Source organism: Trachurus japonicus, chromosome 17 (assembly GCF_045865225.1).
Source record: "Trachurus japonicus isolate A0001 chromosome 17, Traja_1.0".
NCBI classification, from domain to species: domain Eukaryota; kingdom Metazoa; phylum Chordata; class Actinopteri; order Carangiformes; family Carangidae; genus Trachurus; species Trachurus japonicus.
Genome location: NC_140923.1, coordinates 36642329 through 36659589, shown reverse-complemented (window position 1 = coordinate 36659589; position 17261 = coordinate 36642329). Strand labels below are relative to the sequence as shown.

At 41.2% G+C, this 17261-nt stretch overlaps 2 protein-coding genes across 4 annotated transcripts; one reads left to right on the top strand and one right to left on the bottom strand.

Moving 5' to 3' along the window:
• Positions 1 to 632: 632 nt before the first annotated feature.
• On the top strand, positions 633 to 7114 carry LOC146971317 (uncharacterized). 2 transcript variants are annotated; one of them, XM_085805753.1, is made up of 13 exons: positions 633 to 759; positions 1395 to 1526; positions 1651 to 1708; positions 1983 to 2055; positions 2315 to 2418; positions 2836 to 2925; positions 3678 to 3749; positions 3843 to 3908; positions 4001 to 4100; positions 4338 to 4394; positions 4496 to 4589; positions 5599 to 5709; positions 6965 to 7114. In XM_085805753.1, the coding sequence occupies exons 1-13, from the start codon at positions 716 to 718 to the stop codon at positions 6978 to 6980; spliced, it is 1017 nt and encodes a 338-aa protein (XP_085661879.1). In that variant the 5' UTR covers positions 633 to 715; the 3' UTR covers positions 6981 to 7114. The 2 variants fall into 2 exon arrangements, with proteins under 2 accessions (XP_085661879.1, XP_085661878.1); XM_085805752.1 differs by having other exon boundaries at positions 4001 to 4130.
• Positions 7115 to 8230: 1116 nt separating this feature from the next.
• Positions 8231 to 16854, bottom strand: LOC146971316 (alpha/beta hydrolase domain-containing protein 17A-like). Of its 2 annotated transcripts, none has more exons than XM_085805750.1 (6): positions 16653 to 16854; positions 15741 to 15826; positions 14855 to 15402; positions 14417 to 14611; positions 13440 to 13619; positions 8231 to 12001 (listed from the first exon to the last, which is right to left on the bottom strand). In XM_085805750.1, exons 3-6 carry the CDS (start codon positions 15397 to 15399, stop codon positions 11776 to 11778), a joined length of 1146 nt encoding a protein of 381 aa, XP_085661876.1. In that variant the 5' UTR covers positions 15400 to 15402; positions 15741 to 15826; positions 16653 to 16854; the 3' UTR covers positions 8231 to 11775. The 2 variants fall into 2 exon arrangements, with proteins under 2 accessions (XP_085661876.1, XP_085661877.1); XM_085805751.1 differs by having other exon boundaries at positions 15741 to 15820.
• Between the last annotated feature and the right edge of the window lie 407 nt (positions 16855 to 17261).

The window sequence follows — 17261 nt, the reverse complement described above, 5'->3', positions numbered from 1 at the left end:
TGTGTGTGTGTGTGTACAGCAATACACAGCAGACCTACAAGGGTAAAGAAAATTCAGTGTCTGTTCAAGCATTTTTCTTTTTTTAATATGTTTTTTTTACTATATTTTTACTTTTTTTTCTACTATGGACTTTTGCTCATTAAATCTGTTCTTTATTATATTGAGTAAAAATGATGAAACACCTGTGTAAACCAGTTCTTTACATAACTATTGTATGGAGTCATTTTTTGATCTTTGCTGTGGGCCATCAGCCATTCACTGATGTGTATCAGTGCAGGCTGAGCAGGTTGCAGTGCAGCAGACACAGTGAACAAGCACATGACATCTTTCCGAATACCTGTGTCACATTGTGTGTGTAGGTGTGTGTCTGTCTGTGTGAAAAGGTCACAGTAGGTCCTGCCACCCATGACAACTGTTGCCATGAGTTGAAGAAGCTGTGCAGAGGCGTGGCCTTCACACCTGAAGTCACTGATTGGTTTAGTTCCAACATGAGCTCCCACTTTCCACAGCTGATTGGCTGGTTTACCAAGAAGTAATCGCCTTAGAGGGGGAGGGGACTGGGACTGCATTTGTTTCTCACCTGTCACCTGCTACTTCAGAGAAACTTCCAGTACAGAAAACTAAAACTTTCGAGAACTGTAGAGCTACGGTAAATGCTTGCGGGCTCATTGGCATCTAAGCGTGTGTATGTTAATGACTTGGAATATTTTCCATCATGGCTCACAAAGTTGGAAGAAGGTTGTCACTGGACAGCTCAATGTGAGTATGAATGTTTTTGCTGTCTTTTATATTTTGATTCCTTTCTTTCATTTTGTTGAAATCAGACATCACTACTCATCTGTGACGACTGACCACCAGTCCAAAGGAGCACCGCTCTAAGCACCAGATGTGCAGCATGCTCTTGTTTGTGGCCAGTGTTTGTTGCCTCCTCCAGAGATCCCTGCTGTTGCCCAGAGACTGCAGACAAACCACAGGTCTAATAGGCTGAGCTCAAGCTCAGATGGAGAGCCAACACACACAGCTGGTGTTCAAAGTGTTTCTTCAAGGACTTTGGAGATGATCGAACTTTTTCTTTCACATAAAGAAATGAATACATGAAAAGTAGTCTTCAGTGAACAACACTGATGCTACACATGAACAGATTTTTCTGTTGATTCTTTATGTGAGAAATCATTTGTCTAAGAATGAACTGCATAATGAATGATCTGTGGAAAATCAGCCTTCACCTGATGAATGTGAATATTTACCGAAAGCATGCAGCAGTTGTTTTGCTCCACTCTGAAATCCAACACATTTACTGATGGGAAAACTCCATTAGTTTATTTGTGTTGTGTGTTTGTCCAAAAAGCTGCATCATCAGTGTTGACACTTCTCTCCTGCTCTCTTTGGGACAGCCCTCTGGTCGGACTTGGAAGCCAGGCTATGAGAAGAAGCGGCAGGTTCAGCAATAAGAAAAATGGACAGACTCTGGAAGAGGCCCGACGGGAGATCCAGGACATGGGTCACAGCCTGTACTCCAACCTCAGGTAGACTAACATGCTGCACCTCCTCCAGGAGGCTGGAGATGACTTAAAATGTTGCGCTTAGACAAAGATAGCATCCTTATCTTATTTGTGTAGGCAGTGCAGTTGAATTCTTGTGTCTCCTTAGGGACCACACCATAACAGAGGAGAGCAATGAGCCACCGTATGATGTTACCCACCGTCACGTGAGTTAGCTTTACCTTATATCCTGTACCTTCCCGCACATATATGTATGTGTGTGTATTTATCACATTTTCTTTTAAGCACAGGGAGACTTGACACAGATGTAATCAATATTCTATGTATAAAAACTATAACAAACAGTTATTACCTGAACCTGCAGCTCCACTTTGCAGAGTTTCTCAACAAGTTTCAGCCAGTTGCTAATCTGTCCCACTCACTGTTCTCTTACTTTGGTTGCATTTTTATTCATCAACACTTCACTATTTTTCTCCACAGAGCTTCCAGAAACACAATAAAAGCTTCCACAAGCTGTTCCATGAGATTCCTGAGGGGGAGAACCTGACACATAGTAAGCTGAACTGAGCTCCAGAGTCTGTTACTTATTTGTTGGTATTGATTATGGTGATGAGATCACACTGTGTGCTTTTTTCCACCTCTGTCTGTGGTGAATGAGGAGCTGAAACAGTTTAGTAAATGATTCAGGCAGGTCTCTGTAGTATAGGTGACACTGCAGAGTTCCCCACTGAGGAGACAAACACTGATACCTCCAAATTGTGTGTGTGTCCCTCTGTCTGTGTGTTTGTGTGTGTGTGTGTGTGTGTGTGCAGCGTTTGTCTGTGCTTTGCAGAAGGAGGTGCTGTATCATGGAAAACTCTTTGTATCTGAGAACCATGTGTGCTTCCACTCATCCGTGTTGCTCAAAGAAACCAAGGTAACAAGACGCTCAGATGAAAAGTGCAGCCCAATCCTCACTGGTGAAATTAATTAATACTGAAAAGTCACAACAGCTGTGGCACGATTTGGGCTTTTGTCAGATTCAAAATCACAATTCGGGTCAATTAAACTAATGCCTTTTTAATTTTCTAGTAACAGTTTGGTTTTTGCAGAGCAGTCTTTTGTGCGCACTTGTCTCTAAGGGCTGTAAAAGAACTGTCAACAGCACCAGTAGTATCTGTCCTGGGAAATCACTCGGGCTGCAGCATTTTACTAGAGAAATAATTTTAGTAAACCTTGATAAGGATAAAACCAAAAAAAAAAGCCTTACGGTTAGGGTTAGTCAGGTTTGTCGGGCAATTATTGAGAAGGTTCTCATATCAAAAGCGGTTTTGTTTTCCTCAACACAATGTAGGTGGTGATTCCTGCATCCAGTGTCATGGAGGTGAAGAAACATAACTCTGCTTTGTCTATGTTGTCTGTCCAAACTGCTGATGGAGAGAAGGTCAGACCACACTCTGTTTATTATCTTTGATCTATTCTTTATTTGATCATTCTTCTTTTTTCTGTTTTTAGATTTGATTTTTATTTTAACATCCTTTGTCCATATCATTGTGTAGCACTTCCAGTGCCAAGCGCTACAGGCTCAAACACACTGGACGATACAGTCTTTGTATAGTCCTCAGATGAAAGCTAATGGTGTTTAGATGCACTATAAAAGTTCGGGTGAGAAACCTGTTATCAAACCTGAATGCCTGTATAATCAGGTTCTGAATGTGCTCAGTGACATTGTGAAACCTCTTGCAGCACCTGGCTCGGAAACACAACAAACAGCTTCAGGGAATTATAATCATAAAACCTCCTTTCAACAGACATCCTTGTCTGCTGTTGAACCCTTTCACCCACAGAGCTCAAAATAGATCATTAATTGGACCATTTTATATTCAAGCCCATCCAGTTCTAAAATGGAATCATGTACAAATGTATGATCACAGACTTGGTATAGTATATCCTATATACTACATTTCACAGTATTTAGTACAATTATGCAATGACTCATTTAATGCTTAAACTAGAAGCTTAAACTACGAACCCTCCGGTACAGTATGTGGCACTGTCAGTCAAACACCTGCAGTTTGAATGACAGCTTGTCAAAACTCAAAATTCTAATTTACTTCCTCAGCACTGAGGATTTACATAGTTTGATTTCCTGCCAGGTTTAACCCTTCATCATGCCTCTTTTGTTTTCTTTCTCAGTACTCATTCGCCTCCTTGAGGAACCGTGAGACGTGCCTCCGCCTCCTCCAAATTGTCTGCTTGCATGCACAGGTAGTTGCTTCCATCTGTCTGAATGCACATAATCATTCCTCACACAAAGGCCCCTTTTTCTTTACAATCAGTGCCTCTGTGTCTGTCTTAAAGCACGAGGGGAGTCCAAACAGCAGCCCCCATGCCTCCTCTCCAGAGAACGGAGCTGATCACGATATGGCAAGTTGGGATGTTGTTGTAGCTGAATGAATATGAGTGCATAAAGCGCAGCCATTAATCTAACTGTTCTGTGTCCCTGTCCTTGTCTGCAGATGTCCAGCCATTCCAGTTTTGAGGACAGCATAGATCACGATCAGGCCAGAGAGAACAACAATCACCTTGAGAACGGCTTCCCTGTGTTGTCCAGTGAAGGTGAGAGAGAGATGGAGGAGACAGACAGAGGTGAGGACGTGACGAATCACTGCTGGTTAATGTTCTTCTATCGACTTGCGCACCAGAGGAGTAATGTTTATCTTTCTTCAGTAATGACTGTAGCTCTGAAATTGCACTTGCATTCCAAATAACGATGCTGAGACTTTTATTACTCAGCTGAAATATTGTAACAATATCACTAAATGTAACAAGATCGTGTACTTTTTTTTTATTCAGATCCCCTAAGCCACAGCTCCACTCGTCAAAACAGCTTAGTAGGTGAAGATGACAGAGGTGTGTGTGGGCACTCACAAACAAACCCAAGTACTGTATTATTAGTCATAGAGTAAAACCACATTGTAGAATAACGATTGTATGATTTCTGTGTTGACCAGCCGACTCGTGGATTGGGAAGGTGATGGAGATGATCACACCAATCTTCAGAGGAATAAGGAATTTCAACATTTTCTTCTACATCTGTATGATGCTGTGAGTATCATCATCTCTCACTGGTTGAGCTCCATCTCCCGGGTTTATCTTACAAAAACTACACTGATGCAAGTGCTGCACTTATGGCACTTCACTCTCTTCATTTCATGTCCATCCACCCATCCATTAGCTATACCGCATATCTGTGGCAGGGTACAGTCTGGACAGGTCGCCAGTCTAGCTCAGGACAGACATAAAAAAACACATCACATTCACATTCATTTTATGTTACTTTACATCTCTGCTTCTAAACAACTAAGAGATAATCGCAGCATATTTTTCATCTCTAAATGTATTTAATAAGATCTTGCTCCACATACATACAAAGCCAGTGCTCACTTTGTATGTTATAGATTATTAAGACGCTTAAATTATGCCCACACTTTAATGCATCAGCACTATATATGAATATAAATAATTAGTTTGTTTTTGATATGTGAATTGTGAACTGCAGCTTGGTACACACGTCATTGCTATTGCTGTGTTAAACCTGTTAAGGGGCAGAGACCTTGTAGGAATGTAAACATATACGTAAGAAACCTAACTGTCTCTTCAGCACGGGCCTGCTGTACTGTACAGCTTTAGCACATAGCAGATCACAAACTGTGACACCAGCTTATACATATACATCTCAAAATACTTCATCTAAAAAAAAATGTATGGTTTCACATTGAATTCTTTCCAGGTCCAACATAACATTTATTGAAATATCACACAGTCCTAGATGCGCATTATAGTATGGTGACTTTTTTGGGATTAACTGGAAGCTCTCAAGAAAAGAAAAATATGTTACTCTTGAAACAACTCAGTTATAGAAATGTTTTCACACAATGTTCACTCAGGCTCCGCGCAGATAGAATTGACTGATATCCATTGTTAGGACTGAACAGTATGTACCCGTCTCAGACTGTGCCCTCAGCTTGTGCTTTCACTATTTGAGAGAAAATGCAGTGTTGTGGAAAACTGTAAAAATCCACAGCATTCAGGACATTATTGTTTGTTTTTGTAGAATTGTGTTGCTGCTGTTGGTGTCTGGGTACATCTGCTTACGGATCATGGCACTGGAGGAGCAGCTGAACTCTATGGGACCCCCAGCTGAGTTGTATTTGAACCACAGAGGGTAAGTAGTCACGTGATTGTAATGAAAAGGGATGAGAAAGACGCAGACGGAAGTCTGTAGAGGAAAATATGTTTGATGACTTAAACCGGTCTTGGCGACTCTCAAAACTATTACTTGATGATCAGATAAAACTTTAACAAAGTGGTTCTGCAGGTTTATGACAGCAATGTCAACACAAGATAACATGATACATTCCTGCGTCACACCCTCTACGAAGTATGTGTAAAACTGTACAGACGTCGGATTAAAAGAGAAACCAACACAAGTCTTCTTAGGAAGGTGTTGAGCCGTCTTTACTGGATTTGATGATGACAGTGGAGAGACCTGTCAAACATGTCAATCCAAAATTTAACCGGTCATATCACATGATTCACATCATTTTCATGCTCATCAAACCCCTCGTGCCCTTTAGACCCGAGCCCTGTCATCCTGGAGGAAATGAGAATAGAAATGTTTCATCATAGGATAAAGGCGATCACTCAGAACAGCTTTGTATTGATTTGTAGCGACCCCCTCGCTCACAGTGTAACAGAACCACTGGATGCCCTCACTGTGGGAGTCAAGCATTCAGGCCTGTGCCTCTGTAGACCAGTGACTCTGGTTATTGCACCACTGAACTCTCAATAATCGTTTATCTTTGCAGTGAGGGGTTTATTCAACGCCACTATAAAATCCCTCTCTCTGTAACTGTAGACAAACTGCTCTCACTGATGAGTTGTTTCTCAGTCACCTGGGACAGAATCACTCTTTTGCTTTTACTCATATATCACACAAGTCTCACAGTCATCAGATGTACGCTGTCACAGTTTCCAACTCTATTTGTTGCCTTCCCATAGATCTAAATGCAGATGTCACTCTTTATAGAAACACCAGTCAGTGGAGCAGCCATGGTGATGACTGAGGCTCTGCCATCAGAGCCCCGGCTATGAACCTTCTTTCAAAATCACCCATTTCTTTTCCTCCTGCCATCTGGACAAAAAATAATCTAAATCAACTGGGCCTGTGTAGCTTTTTTATACATGATGTCACAGTTAATGACTAGAGGTTAAGTGCTTAATTGTACCATGCAGTGCAGCTCTTAACATCTGCAATCCTTATGTTTGGCCACTGGTTTATCCGGCTTTTTCCTTTAATTTGTCACCTGTCTGTATTAGTTAGCATGTGCAGGAGTTAAATTCTTGAAAGTCTAATGCTATATGTAAACATCCTCCACCTCTGTCCTCTTTTCATTTCTCCATCTCCCTCTTTTTCGCAGGCACCAAGAAACATAACCGGTGTCAGAGGATTTTTGACAGAAGTCCTTTCAGGAACTCATGCAATGTACTGTACCACATTATTAAGATCACACACTGAACTCTTTCTAGACAAGACTCCCAAAAGCATCTTACCACCGAGACTCTCTCCATTTGACATGTAGCACAGCTGGTATGACAAAATGTACAATATTTTGCACATATTAGTTCCATCACAGTAGTAAACCCCTGTAATAGCACCGTGTCATGCATGTGATGCAAGTCAGCAGTAAGGTGCTTTTGGGATGTCTGAACCAGGCCACACATGGTGAACTACATGGATGAGTGACTGTGCTGGCAGAGGATTTTCTGTTAGGCATGCACTCTGCTGACAGCTAAAAAACTAAAGTCAGGCTCTCTGTGCTGAGCCATATGGAGGCATCCTGCTGAAGCCATGTTTATTTCCTGGCCAGTAAACAGCTGAGCTCAGCTTGCAGAGGTTGCTGGAGTCTCGACTGTCAGATTCTTGGATCGACACAACCTACAGCAATGACAACACACCAGAATCGATCTTAACAAGAAGATGAAAGAAGCACTTTGTTGCGGGTTGATTTGATATTGATCGTATGTTCTGAAATTGAGGTTTAATCCTAATCCCTAAATGCTTGAGTCTGGTGTTTCAGGGAAAGACTGTTGATGACAGATGTCAGCCAGCAGAGGGCAGTCACTCCCATTAAACCTGATTGATTCATGCCATACGAACACAGGATTTCACTCACTTGAATAAGGAAATTAAATTGAAAATGTAAATATTATGAAACTTTTGCCACTGGCCATAAACATCAATGATAATTAGTTACATTCACATGTGGGCCTATTGATTTCCAATTTTCCAATGAATTTCCACTTTGTTAATTCTGTGTTTACTTACCAAAATGTCTTTTAAGATATATTAGTGATTGTATGTCAGTTCTAACATTGCATGAATTCAAAAAATATACTCAGGTTATATATGTTCATCCAAATGCATCGTTTATGAAACAATTTTTCTGAACTTTCCAGGCCTGGAAAAACCGAAATTTCAAACGATAGGAAGAGGCTTTGTATGATTTTATGTATTATCCAAACCCCAGTGAAACTGGTGTGCAAGTCATGTTTTCAAGTCATTATGTACGCTAAAACATTGCATTTTTTTGTATCACTGACTATATGAGCTTGTAAAGTCTTATTAACTTGTGTAAAAAAAAAAATACAACTGTTTTGAAATCAATGTCAGTTTCATATTTTTGTACATAAGTGATCTTTTTATTATTTTGTAGTCCATAAAAAGGTCAAGATTCAGTCCCATGAATTAATTTCATTACATCATATTCTCAGTTCAAAAAAGCAACATAAAATTACAAATCATAATACAAAGAATAGAATAGGTAAGTACAGTAACCATATAAACAGCCCACTAATATGGTCTAGCCCCCCCAACCACCCACCCGCCCGCCCGCTCACCACTGTCCCGCTCTAGCACAAAACTCATAACAATACATCAGTTAGTATCAGCAATAAAAAAAAATTCAAATAATCGTCCCGTTTTTTTTGTTGTTTTTTCTATTTAAAGCGCTTCAATGTTCCGATGCCATGAGTTCAGCTTTATCCTCACACAGAATACATAATAGAGATAACGTCCCACCCCGTCATTTGCTCGGCAAAACACAATAGACATGCATACAGTTTTCACTGTTCCACCCCCCCACCCCCACCCCCATCAATAAACATTCAGGGCCAGAGGATACAATGTACGTCAACCATAGTGGTGCATCAATAAAACGGCAAATTTCCACCCCGTTTCTTTAACCAAACCCCATGAGTGAATGAAAAGTGGATCCAGTGGTTTCCCTGATAATACGACCTGTCCAGGAAAAACTGAGGCCTACTTCTATTTTCAGAGAAAAGCTATAACTCTCTCTAATTCTTCTGACAGCTCAGCTCCCTGGTTCAAGATGGTAACAGATTTCCATTATTTACATAGTCAGAAACACAAAGCACACAGGATGAGACTGGAGAAATTCCCTGTTCGAAAAGATGACAGCGAGCAAGTGTATGGTAGACCTTTCCACCGCTTACCAAGACCCATGCGCACTCCCAAAATGGAGCAAATCAGATCAGTGCTAGTTCAGTACATGTTCCCTTTAACAAATTGCAGCTACTATCACTGAAACTGATGGGTCTCCTATGCAGCAGACACTTTGCGTAGACCTGAAATGTGATGCAACTCTCGTAGTTTTCAGGTCTACACACGGGGCCCATTAGTACGTATTCAAACGGGATGCTAGTATCCTTGATGCTGGCCTGTAGGAGACAGTCAATAATAATGAAGAAGACACACAAACTTACATTTTATACCCTTATTACACTTTGGATGCTTTGTACAATAGTGCTGAACTTAAGACCTGCTTTTGTCATGCTTGATCTGATATATATAAATGTGTAAATATACTGTATACTACAGTATGTGTGTGTGTGTTGTGTTTGAATGTGTGTATGGGTGCATGTATGTGTATGTGTGCGTGTGTGTGTGATGATGTGCAAAGGTTTGTGTGGTGGAACCTGCACCACACCAACAGTGAGAGGCTCAAGTATGGCTTGTGTCACACATGAAGCGTGCTGCCACCCATAAGAGAGCTCCTACATTTTAGGGCCACGGAGGTTAAAACAGAGCTATAGTAGACGTGATATCGCGTCCTGGTGCCCGATCTGAATCACATTGTTAGTCATTAACATCAACACGCATGGTTCTGGAAACGAACAACCCATGGCCCTACACTACGACAAACACGTTTGGATTAATTACATCAACACAAAAACGTTCGAGGAAAATGTGCTGAGGGTGAATATGAGCAGGAGGCTGTCTGACTCGGGTGATGAGAACTACTGGAACACGACTTGGAAAAACAAACTGTGCTGTAAAGACGACAAGTTAATTAGTATGCCTCTAATGAAGCGTGATTATTCTGAATGGACATAATCCTCATTAGTTTGGTGAACTGAGCAGCTCCTCTTTTTTTTGTCATACCTTCAAAGCCTCCAAAAATGTCTGTTCACCAAATTATTCTACAAGTTATTCAAAGACATCCTTGACAACCACACGTCAAACTTCAAGGAATAGTTGGATACTTGGAAATGTGCTTTTTTTGCTTTCATGTAGAGGGTTAAATGATCAGATGGAGTCATTCAGGTCTGTACGGTCAATATGAAGCTGCAGCTAGCTTAGCATAAAGATGTTAGAATGATACCTACCATCACCTCTATGGTTTAATGGCAGGTCATGTATACAGTCACTTCCTTAAAGAAAGAGGTATAATTCCTCTCATTTAACTATCAACACAAAAGCCAATAAGCGCATTTCCAAAACTGTCAACCTATTCCTTTGAATCTGATTTACTCCTGCTATTACTAAGTCAGCCCAGCCTTAAAACGTCACACATCGGCAAACACTGAAGGGCTACAGCCTTCTGTCTGGAGCAAACTGATCTAATGTGACACAAAAATTACTGAGTTAACCTTCACGTCCATAGCTGCTCCACAAACGCCTAAGAAATACCCACATGACCAGAGATGTCATGAGTGTGGCTCTCAAAGTCCTGTTTCCATTTCAACCACACCATCACTCTTGTCCAGAGTATGTAGGACTGGGTGGGAAAAAGCAACACAAGGAAATCAAAATGATTCCCTGTAAGCTGTTGCTGCAAGTGTGTGGACAGTAAAAGGCTAAAGTCACAGCACAGCCAGGAAATTAAATGGAAGCTGGCCATCCTGTGATCTTTTCGACGAGTCAGAGACGAGGGAGAGGAAAGTATGAGACACTATACAAGCTATGACAGTATTCCAGACTAGTCCGTGCGTATCCGCCATTATTGACACCAGAGGAAAGAAGATGGACCCCCAAACCACACAAAAAGAGTAGGTTAGTGTTAGCTGGACAACAACTTGGGAAATGCCCTGGCAGTCAGATGGATGTCCATTAACAGGTAAACATGTAGTGGAGGAGGAAAAGGGGGGATGGGGCACATGCTTGACCAGTGTTTGTCCACCGGAGAGAGAACTGGTCAAGCTGTGGAGGTATTCTTCATACATACACTTGCAAAAATAAAAGAGGAAAAAAAAAAATCATTATTGATAAGTCTCCGTTATCCTCCTCCACTTGCACTTGTCCGAGTTATCAGGATGACCGTTTCTTTCAGCAATGCCTTGCTCGCGCACACACACACACACACACACACACACAGACTCAAACACACATGCACACATTATTCAGGTGTCACAGGCCCATGGAGACATGACTATACACTCAACATCTCAACATACATGTCCATGATTCATACATTCACCAACATGTCACACTTAAAAATTACATCTGTGTGCCTTTTTGGTCAAAGCACATTGTTCTTCCTTCTTAATTCGTGTGAGTAAACACATTTTAAAGCTGCAATTCACAATTTTTTTCCCCACGTTAAAAATTGCATTTGTTTCATCTTGGTTGTTGGATTTAACATTTTCACCACACTCCACCGTACAGACAGATACGGCAAATGAGAGATTATAAAATGTTCGCACCTTTAAAACTGGGAACAAAAGATAGGTTGTGTTGAAAATTAACCTTACGGTGTGCTGCTTCAAAGACACACAGATGTGGCAAAAATCACACATCCTTTTTAGGTCTATTTCTCACCCACACTTTGCAAACATACTGACATCCTCTTTCTCACTCATCTCATTCACACTCTCAAACACACACAAACAGTCTCATTCATACAAATGCAGAGAGGCTGTAGTTTGTTTCTCAGGCATGCGTTGCAGCCAGGTCCTGGTTGATGAAGCGCCGTAACCTCTCCAGGTACTGACTGTAAAGCTCAATGTCGTTGTGACCGGCTCCCTCCACCCAGAGGGGCTCCACGGCCTTGGGACAGCGCTCAAACAGGGCGAGACCATGAGAGAAGTCGATCACCTCGTCCTCTGTACCGTGAATGATGAGCACTGGGGAGGGGATCTTTGACACCTTCTCGATGCTGTGGAGGAGAAATTTAAATAATGGAGGCAATTAACGCACTAATAATACAGGAAACTGATTAAATTTTGTGTCGATGCTCAACAATGACAAACACTGACAATGTGCATTTTAGTCAACATGTCTGAGATACACAAATCATTAAATCTTCTCTCCTGTTCTTTCATTTCCTCTTTTACAAATAACAGACAAAAGACAAAAACACAAGACAGTGCAGATGCTTTTAGGGTGGTTAAGTTACAATAGATTTGAAAAATGTAATGTTTTTCATTCTTAATATGTTATCAGCAATCACTGTTTAAGTAAAATATAAAATGAATAAACATTCTGAAAGCACGTGGTGATAACATAATCTTTTCAGAGGTTCACTGCGAATGCATTTGCACATAAAATAAATAACGAGATGGCAAGTTATGTTTGTGAGAGTGTAATATCAGACAAATCAGGGTACTTCATAACATTTACAGCAACAAAGTAAGGACTCATGGAGGAGTAGTTGTTGCCAAGGTAACAACCAAAAGAGGTCTAAATAAAAAAAATAAACAAATCTTGTATACTAATTTTAAAGTAATGAGTAAATTGATACAAAATGTAATTAAAAGATCTTATCCCGGAGAGGCAGATGGATATCTGGCTATCTGTCTTGGACTCAAAGCTATTCATCTGTAAGTCCAGTAGCCAGGACAAATCAGTATCCTATAGCAACAATGGCTAGCACAGGAAAGCATAGATGCTACTCTAGTCTCAGTTCCATCAAAACTGGAGAGTATTTCTTCATTTGAAGAAGAGTAAAGAACAGGTCGGCCTGATTTACCAACATGCTGGTACTGAGAACAATGGAAGGAATGCAGAATCTGATTGGCTGAAGATAGCTTGTAATACATGGTGATCGATCATGCATACGATCACCAGACAAATATTTTACAAACAGTTCACAAAGAAGCATTTTTCCAGATGGTTCCGAGTAACAAACTACCTGGTGCAGGTTGGAAAGGTTTCAGACGATAAGCAGATTTCTATGGTATCACGGTGTTAACACTATTGTATTGCCGATCCTCATCCTTTTAGGTGGCACTTTTTGGCCTCCATACGAGCTAGATGTGTCACACTGCTTCCATGTTGCAATGTAACACACAATGTAACACATGTGATTATAGTTACAGAAGATGTGTATTTACATTTTGGCTTTGGGGCACAATGGCAGAGAAGGTAATTATACCACAGGAGTGGTTAGGGGAGGTTTAATGGGTATTTTGGCATGTCTTTTTCCACAGTGATGAATTGTTTTAATTTGAGCTTCCTGTAAATAACTACAGACCATTTGGTACTGAAAAGATAGTTTTTGAGTCAAAGCAGGTTATTTTTTCACTGATATTACTTTTAAAGCACTGACAAAACAGAAAATAAAACTCAAATATGTTCTCAGTAAAGGAACTTACTTGGGGAAGGCATCAAAGCAGTATGTTTTCTTGGTGTCAGGGAAGGCCACTCTCATACCAGACGTCAGAGGAGAGTGGAGAACCACAGCAGCACACTCAAAACGTGATGCCAGGTCTACTGTGGGCACCGTGCCGATGCTCTGTCCGTACAGGATGATATTCTCAGGACTGATGCCATACCTGATGTATAAAATGTCAAAACAAGGGTCACTTTTAACCTGTGAATACCTCAGTTTTCCATACACAGCAATAACAAGGATTATCAAGCCCATTAGTCAAACACATAGGAACACAAACCTGTGTGTTTCATGTTAATAATGACACACACGTTTAAAAGAGAACATCATAAGCAAAGAGTGGGAATGCTCACTTGCCAGGGACTGCAAAGCCATAAACAAAAAAAAGAAATGTAATAAATAATAATTACCAGCAAATATCAAAATATCCTAATATAACCTTAACACTGATTGATGCTGTATGGGCAAATTCTGAATAATGTTGGTAAGTAACATTTAACATAAATGTTTATTGTATTTATTTAAGTCTTAACTTTTCAGTGGTCTTAAACAGCCTCTATGTTGCCATCTGCAAATACTGCGCTTTACTAACATAAGGCTCATTAACCACATTGGCAACAGATAAACAAGAGGAATTTGAAGTTGTCAGAATTTCAGATGCAGCTACTTTATGTAAAACTCAGCATGTGACATCTCATCATCAGTTTCTTTGATAGAGAGCCATTGTTTTGACTTTGATTTGTCTGGCTGGTGGTCAGAGAGGATGCCATGGTCAGCAGGGAATAGATTTGTGTAACACTGAGTCAACCAAATGTTATTTTCACAAAATGTTACTGGCTGGTGATGTAAGTGACCTGCACTGATTTATCTACTAAAGACACTTAAACTGGCATTTGGTGCTTGTTGGCCGTTAATTTTGGACCCTGGGTGTATGGGAACGGAGTGTTTCTGCCAGCTTACCGGGAGCGCAGGGCATGCCAGGCGGCATCAATGTCAGCATAAAGGTTCTTCTCAGAGGGCTTGCCAGTACTAACACCGTAGCCTGAGTAATCATAGGAGAAGATGTTGCAGTTGATGCGTGTGCCTAAGCCAATGTAGAAGCTGCTCATCTGGCCCAGGTCTACTGCATTACCGTGAGAAAACAACACTGTAAACCTGAGAGACAAAGGAGGAAGAGGCAAGAAAGGAAGAAGAAGGAAGTTAGGCAGCAGGCTAAGGTTAAGCAGGAACACTGCTGAACTGGAAAGCCCAGAGTTGATGGAAAATTGCAGGGTATATCTGCATGACTGAGGATAGTATATCTATAGAAAGGCAAGCTGTCCTATTTAAAGCACAAGCACAACACATACAGTGCTGCTGTGTGTGTGGAGGAACATTCAGTGTCATTGCGCGTCTCACCTGGCATTAGGTGCACAGCGAATGTACATGCATCCGACCCTATTCCCTCGGCTGGACCTGGTCAGGAATACGTCCGTCACATCCAGCTCCCTCTGGGAATACTGGAACTCTGCTCTCTCAGTGAGGTGCAGCTTCCACCTGCCTTCACTTCCACTTCCACTTCCACCTCCACTTCCACTTCCACTTCCACTTCCACTGCTGCTACCGCCGGCACCACCGCTGCCACCACCGCTGCTGCCACCTCCTCCTCCTCCGCCTCCTCCTCCTCCTCCTCCTCCACCAGTACCGCCACCACCACCTCCACCTCCTCTGTCACTTCCACTGCTAGTGCCGAGTCGAGAGCGTAATCCTGGGGCTCCAAGTGATGGCGCGGCAGCTCCAGAACTGGATCCAGATGCAGTTCCAGCTCCAGAACTTGGATCTGGGTCAGGGAGAAGGGCATAGGTGGGCTCTGGGGGGAGGAAAGCCAGTTTGGCTGCAATACGACTGGGGCATGGTGGGCAGCAGAACAGGCAGCATAGCTCTCGTATGGACAGACCGTTCATCTTCTGGAAGAAAAATAAACATGGAGGACAGAGATAATAGGTTGCAGAAAAACAGTAAGAACACAGGTCACACCTTCAATTATCAAATTTTAAATATAATATTTAAAAAAAATATATGGAATGCATAATGATCTGCAGATTCAGCTCATACAGTGATTAACAGATTGATCAATCAACTCATATGCTTGCTTCACAGTAATTCATCTGAGGAGAGAAAGAGGTCAAATGTAATGTAAAATGCTATTACAGGATGAACAACAGTGGTGACATAAAGCCCTTAGTACTTTCCCTACTCACTCTCCTGGGAGAAATCCTGCACAGAAATGCTGTTATGAACATACCTGGATTCAGAGATCCCTGGGTCTTGAAATGAACTGGCACACAATGGTGCCAAGGTCTTCTAGTGTAGTCACTGAGCCAGCTGGATCTGAGTTTTAAAAAAAAGAAAGAAAGAAAGAAAGAAAGGAAAAAAAGATAAGGACAACACTTAAATATGGTTTGTCGTCATACGCCAATAAGCTCTACATGGCAACATTTGGTCACAATGGCATTACCACTTAGCTGCCCTGGTCTTTTCATGTTGCTCTTTTTTTGATCTTATGTGTGCTAACCTGATGTGACAGAAGATAAATATTGAGAAGGGATTCTTGCTTTGTAATTTAAAGCATTAAGATCCAATGAGAATTGAACTGACATCGACAAAAGGCAAACAGTAACCTGGCATCACAGGTATGAGGAAGAGATAACCTTCGTTCAAAGATTATACACAACACGGATTCATTAAAGAGCCAGTTGCCAGTGTCATCATTGTACAGCTCCTGTAACCAAAGACCATTTCTTATAGTTAAAGTAAAACATCCAATTAATGGACCGAGGCGGCTACTATCTCACCGAGGGATTAAAACGATTCAGATGCCCTGATGTGATCGTGAATATCAGTGATTAATTACAACAACCCCCTCACCACAGAGCGACTGATGTGCTAATGTGGCTACATGGTAACAACGATATTAACATCTAATGTTAGCCAGTGATGATGGGGATGTATAACGGGAACGGTGTGTCGACTTAGTATACCGACTGCTGGAAAATGTAGACGAGCGACGCATTTCAGCCAATGATAGATATTAGCAGTCACCGTGCAGGTTAATGCCAGCTAACAGTCAAAATATCATCACTTATCATTAGCAGGGCGACCAGCTAGCAGCGGCGGCTAGCTCGCTAGCAGGATAGCATCAAAGCTAGCTACTTACCGATTCACAGTGTGTCGGCAGGCAGGCTGGTGTGTCTCTATATGTACACAGAAGCAGCACACGACTTCGACAGTCGCTCTTGTGTCTTGACATGGATGGTTTTACTCAAGTGTACTGACAGTAGTCGGTGGCTAGCTAGCTGAAATTCATGGCAACCAGATTTTTTTTTCTACTACTGTCCGATTAAAGCCGGAAGTGACGTAAGGCCATATTCCTTTTTCAAAACTTCAAATAATGGGCCGGGGAATAATCGATTATCTTCTCATTTACATCGCACATATATGAACAAGGATGAGAAAAACTGTTATGTATGAATTGAATTAATCATATTTTAGGCTTTACAACATTTTTTTTTTTTTTACCTATTGAAGAGTAGTGAATAATAGTAGCAACTAAGGTGAATCTATCTGATAGGATCCTGTCGTAACATAGCACACTCAAATGGGGAAAAAATGTAAAATTAAAAAATAAAAGAAATAACAACTAATGAAAAGCAAATGAAAAATGCACATATCATCGAGATGGAAACTTGATTAGATATGAAAACTATAGAGCATAACACATATTGTGGTTTATGTTCTGTCTTGTCTGAATGTTTAAAAATTAAGA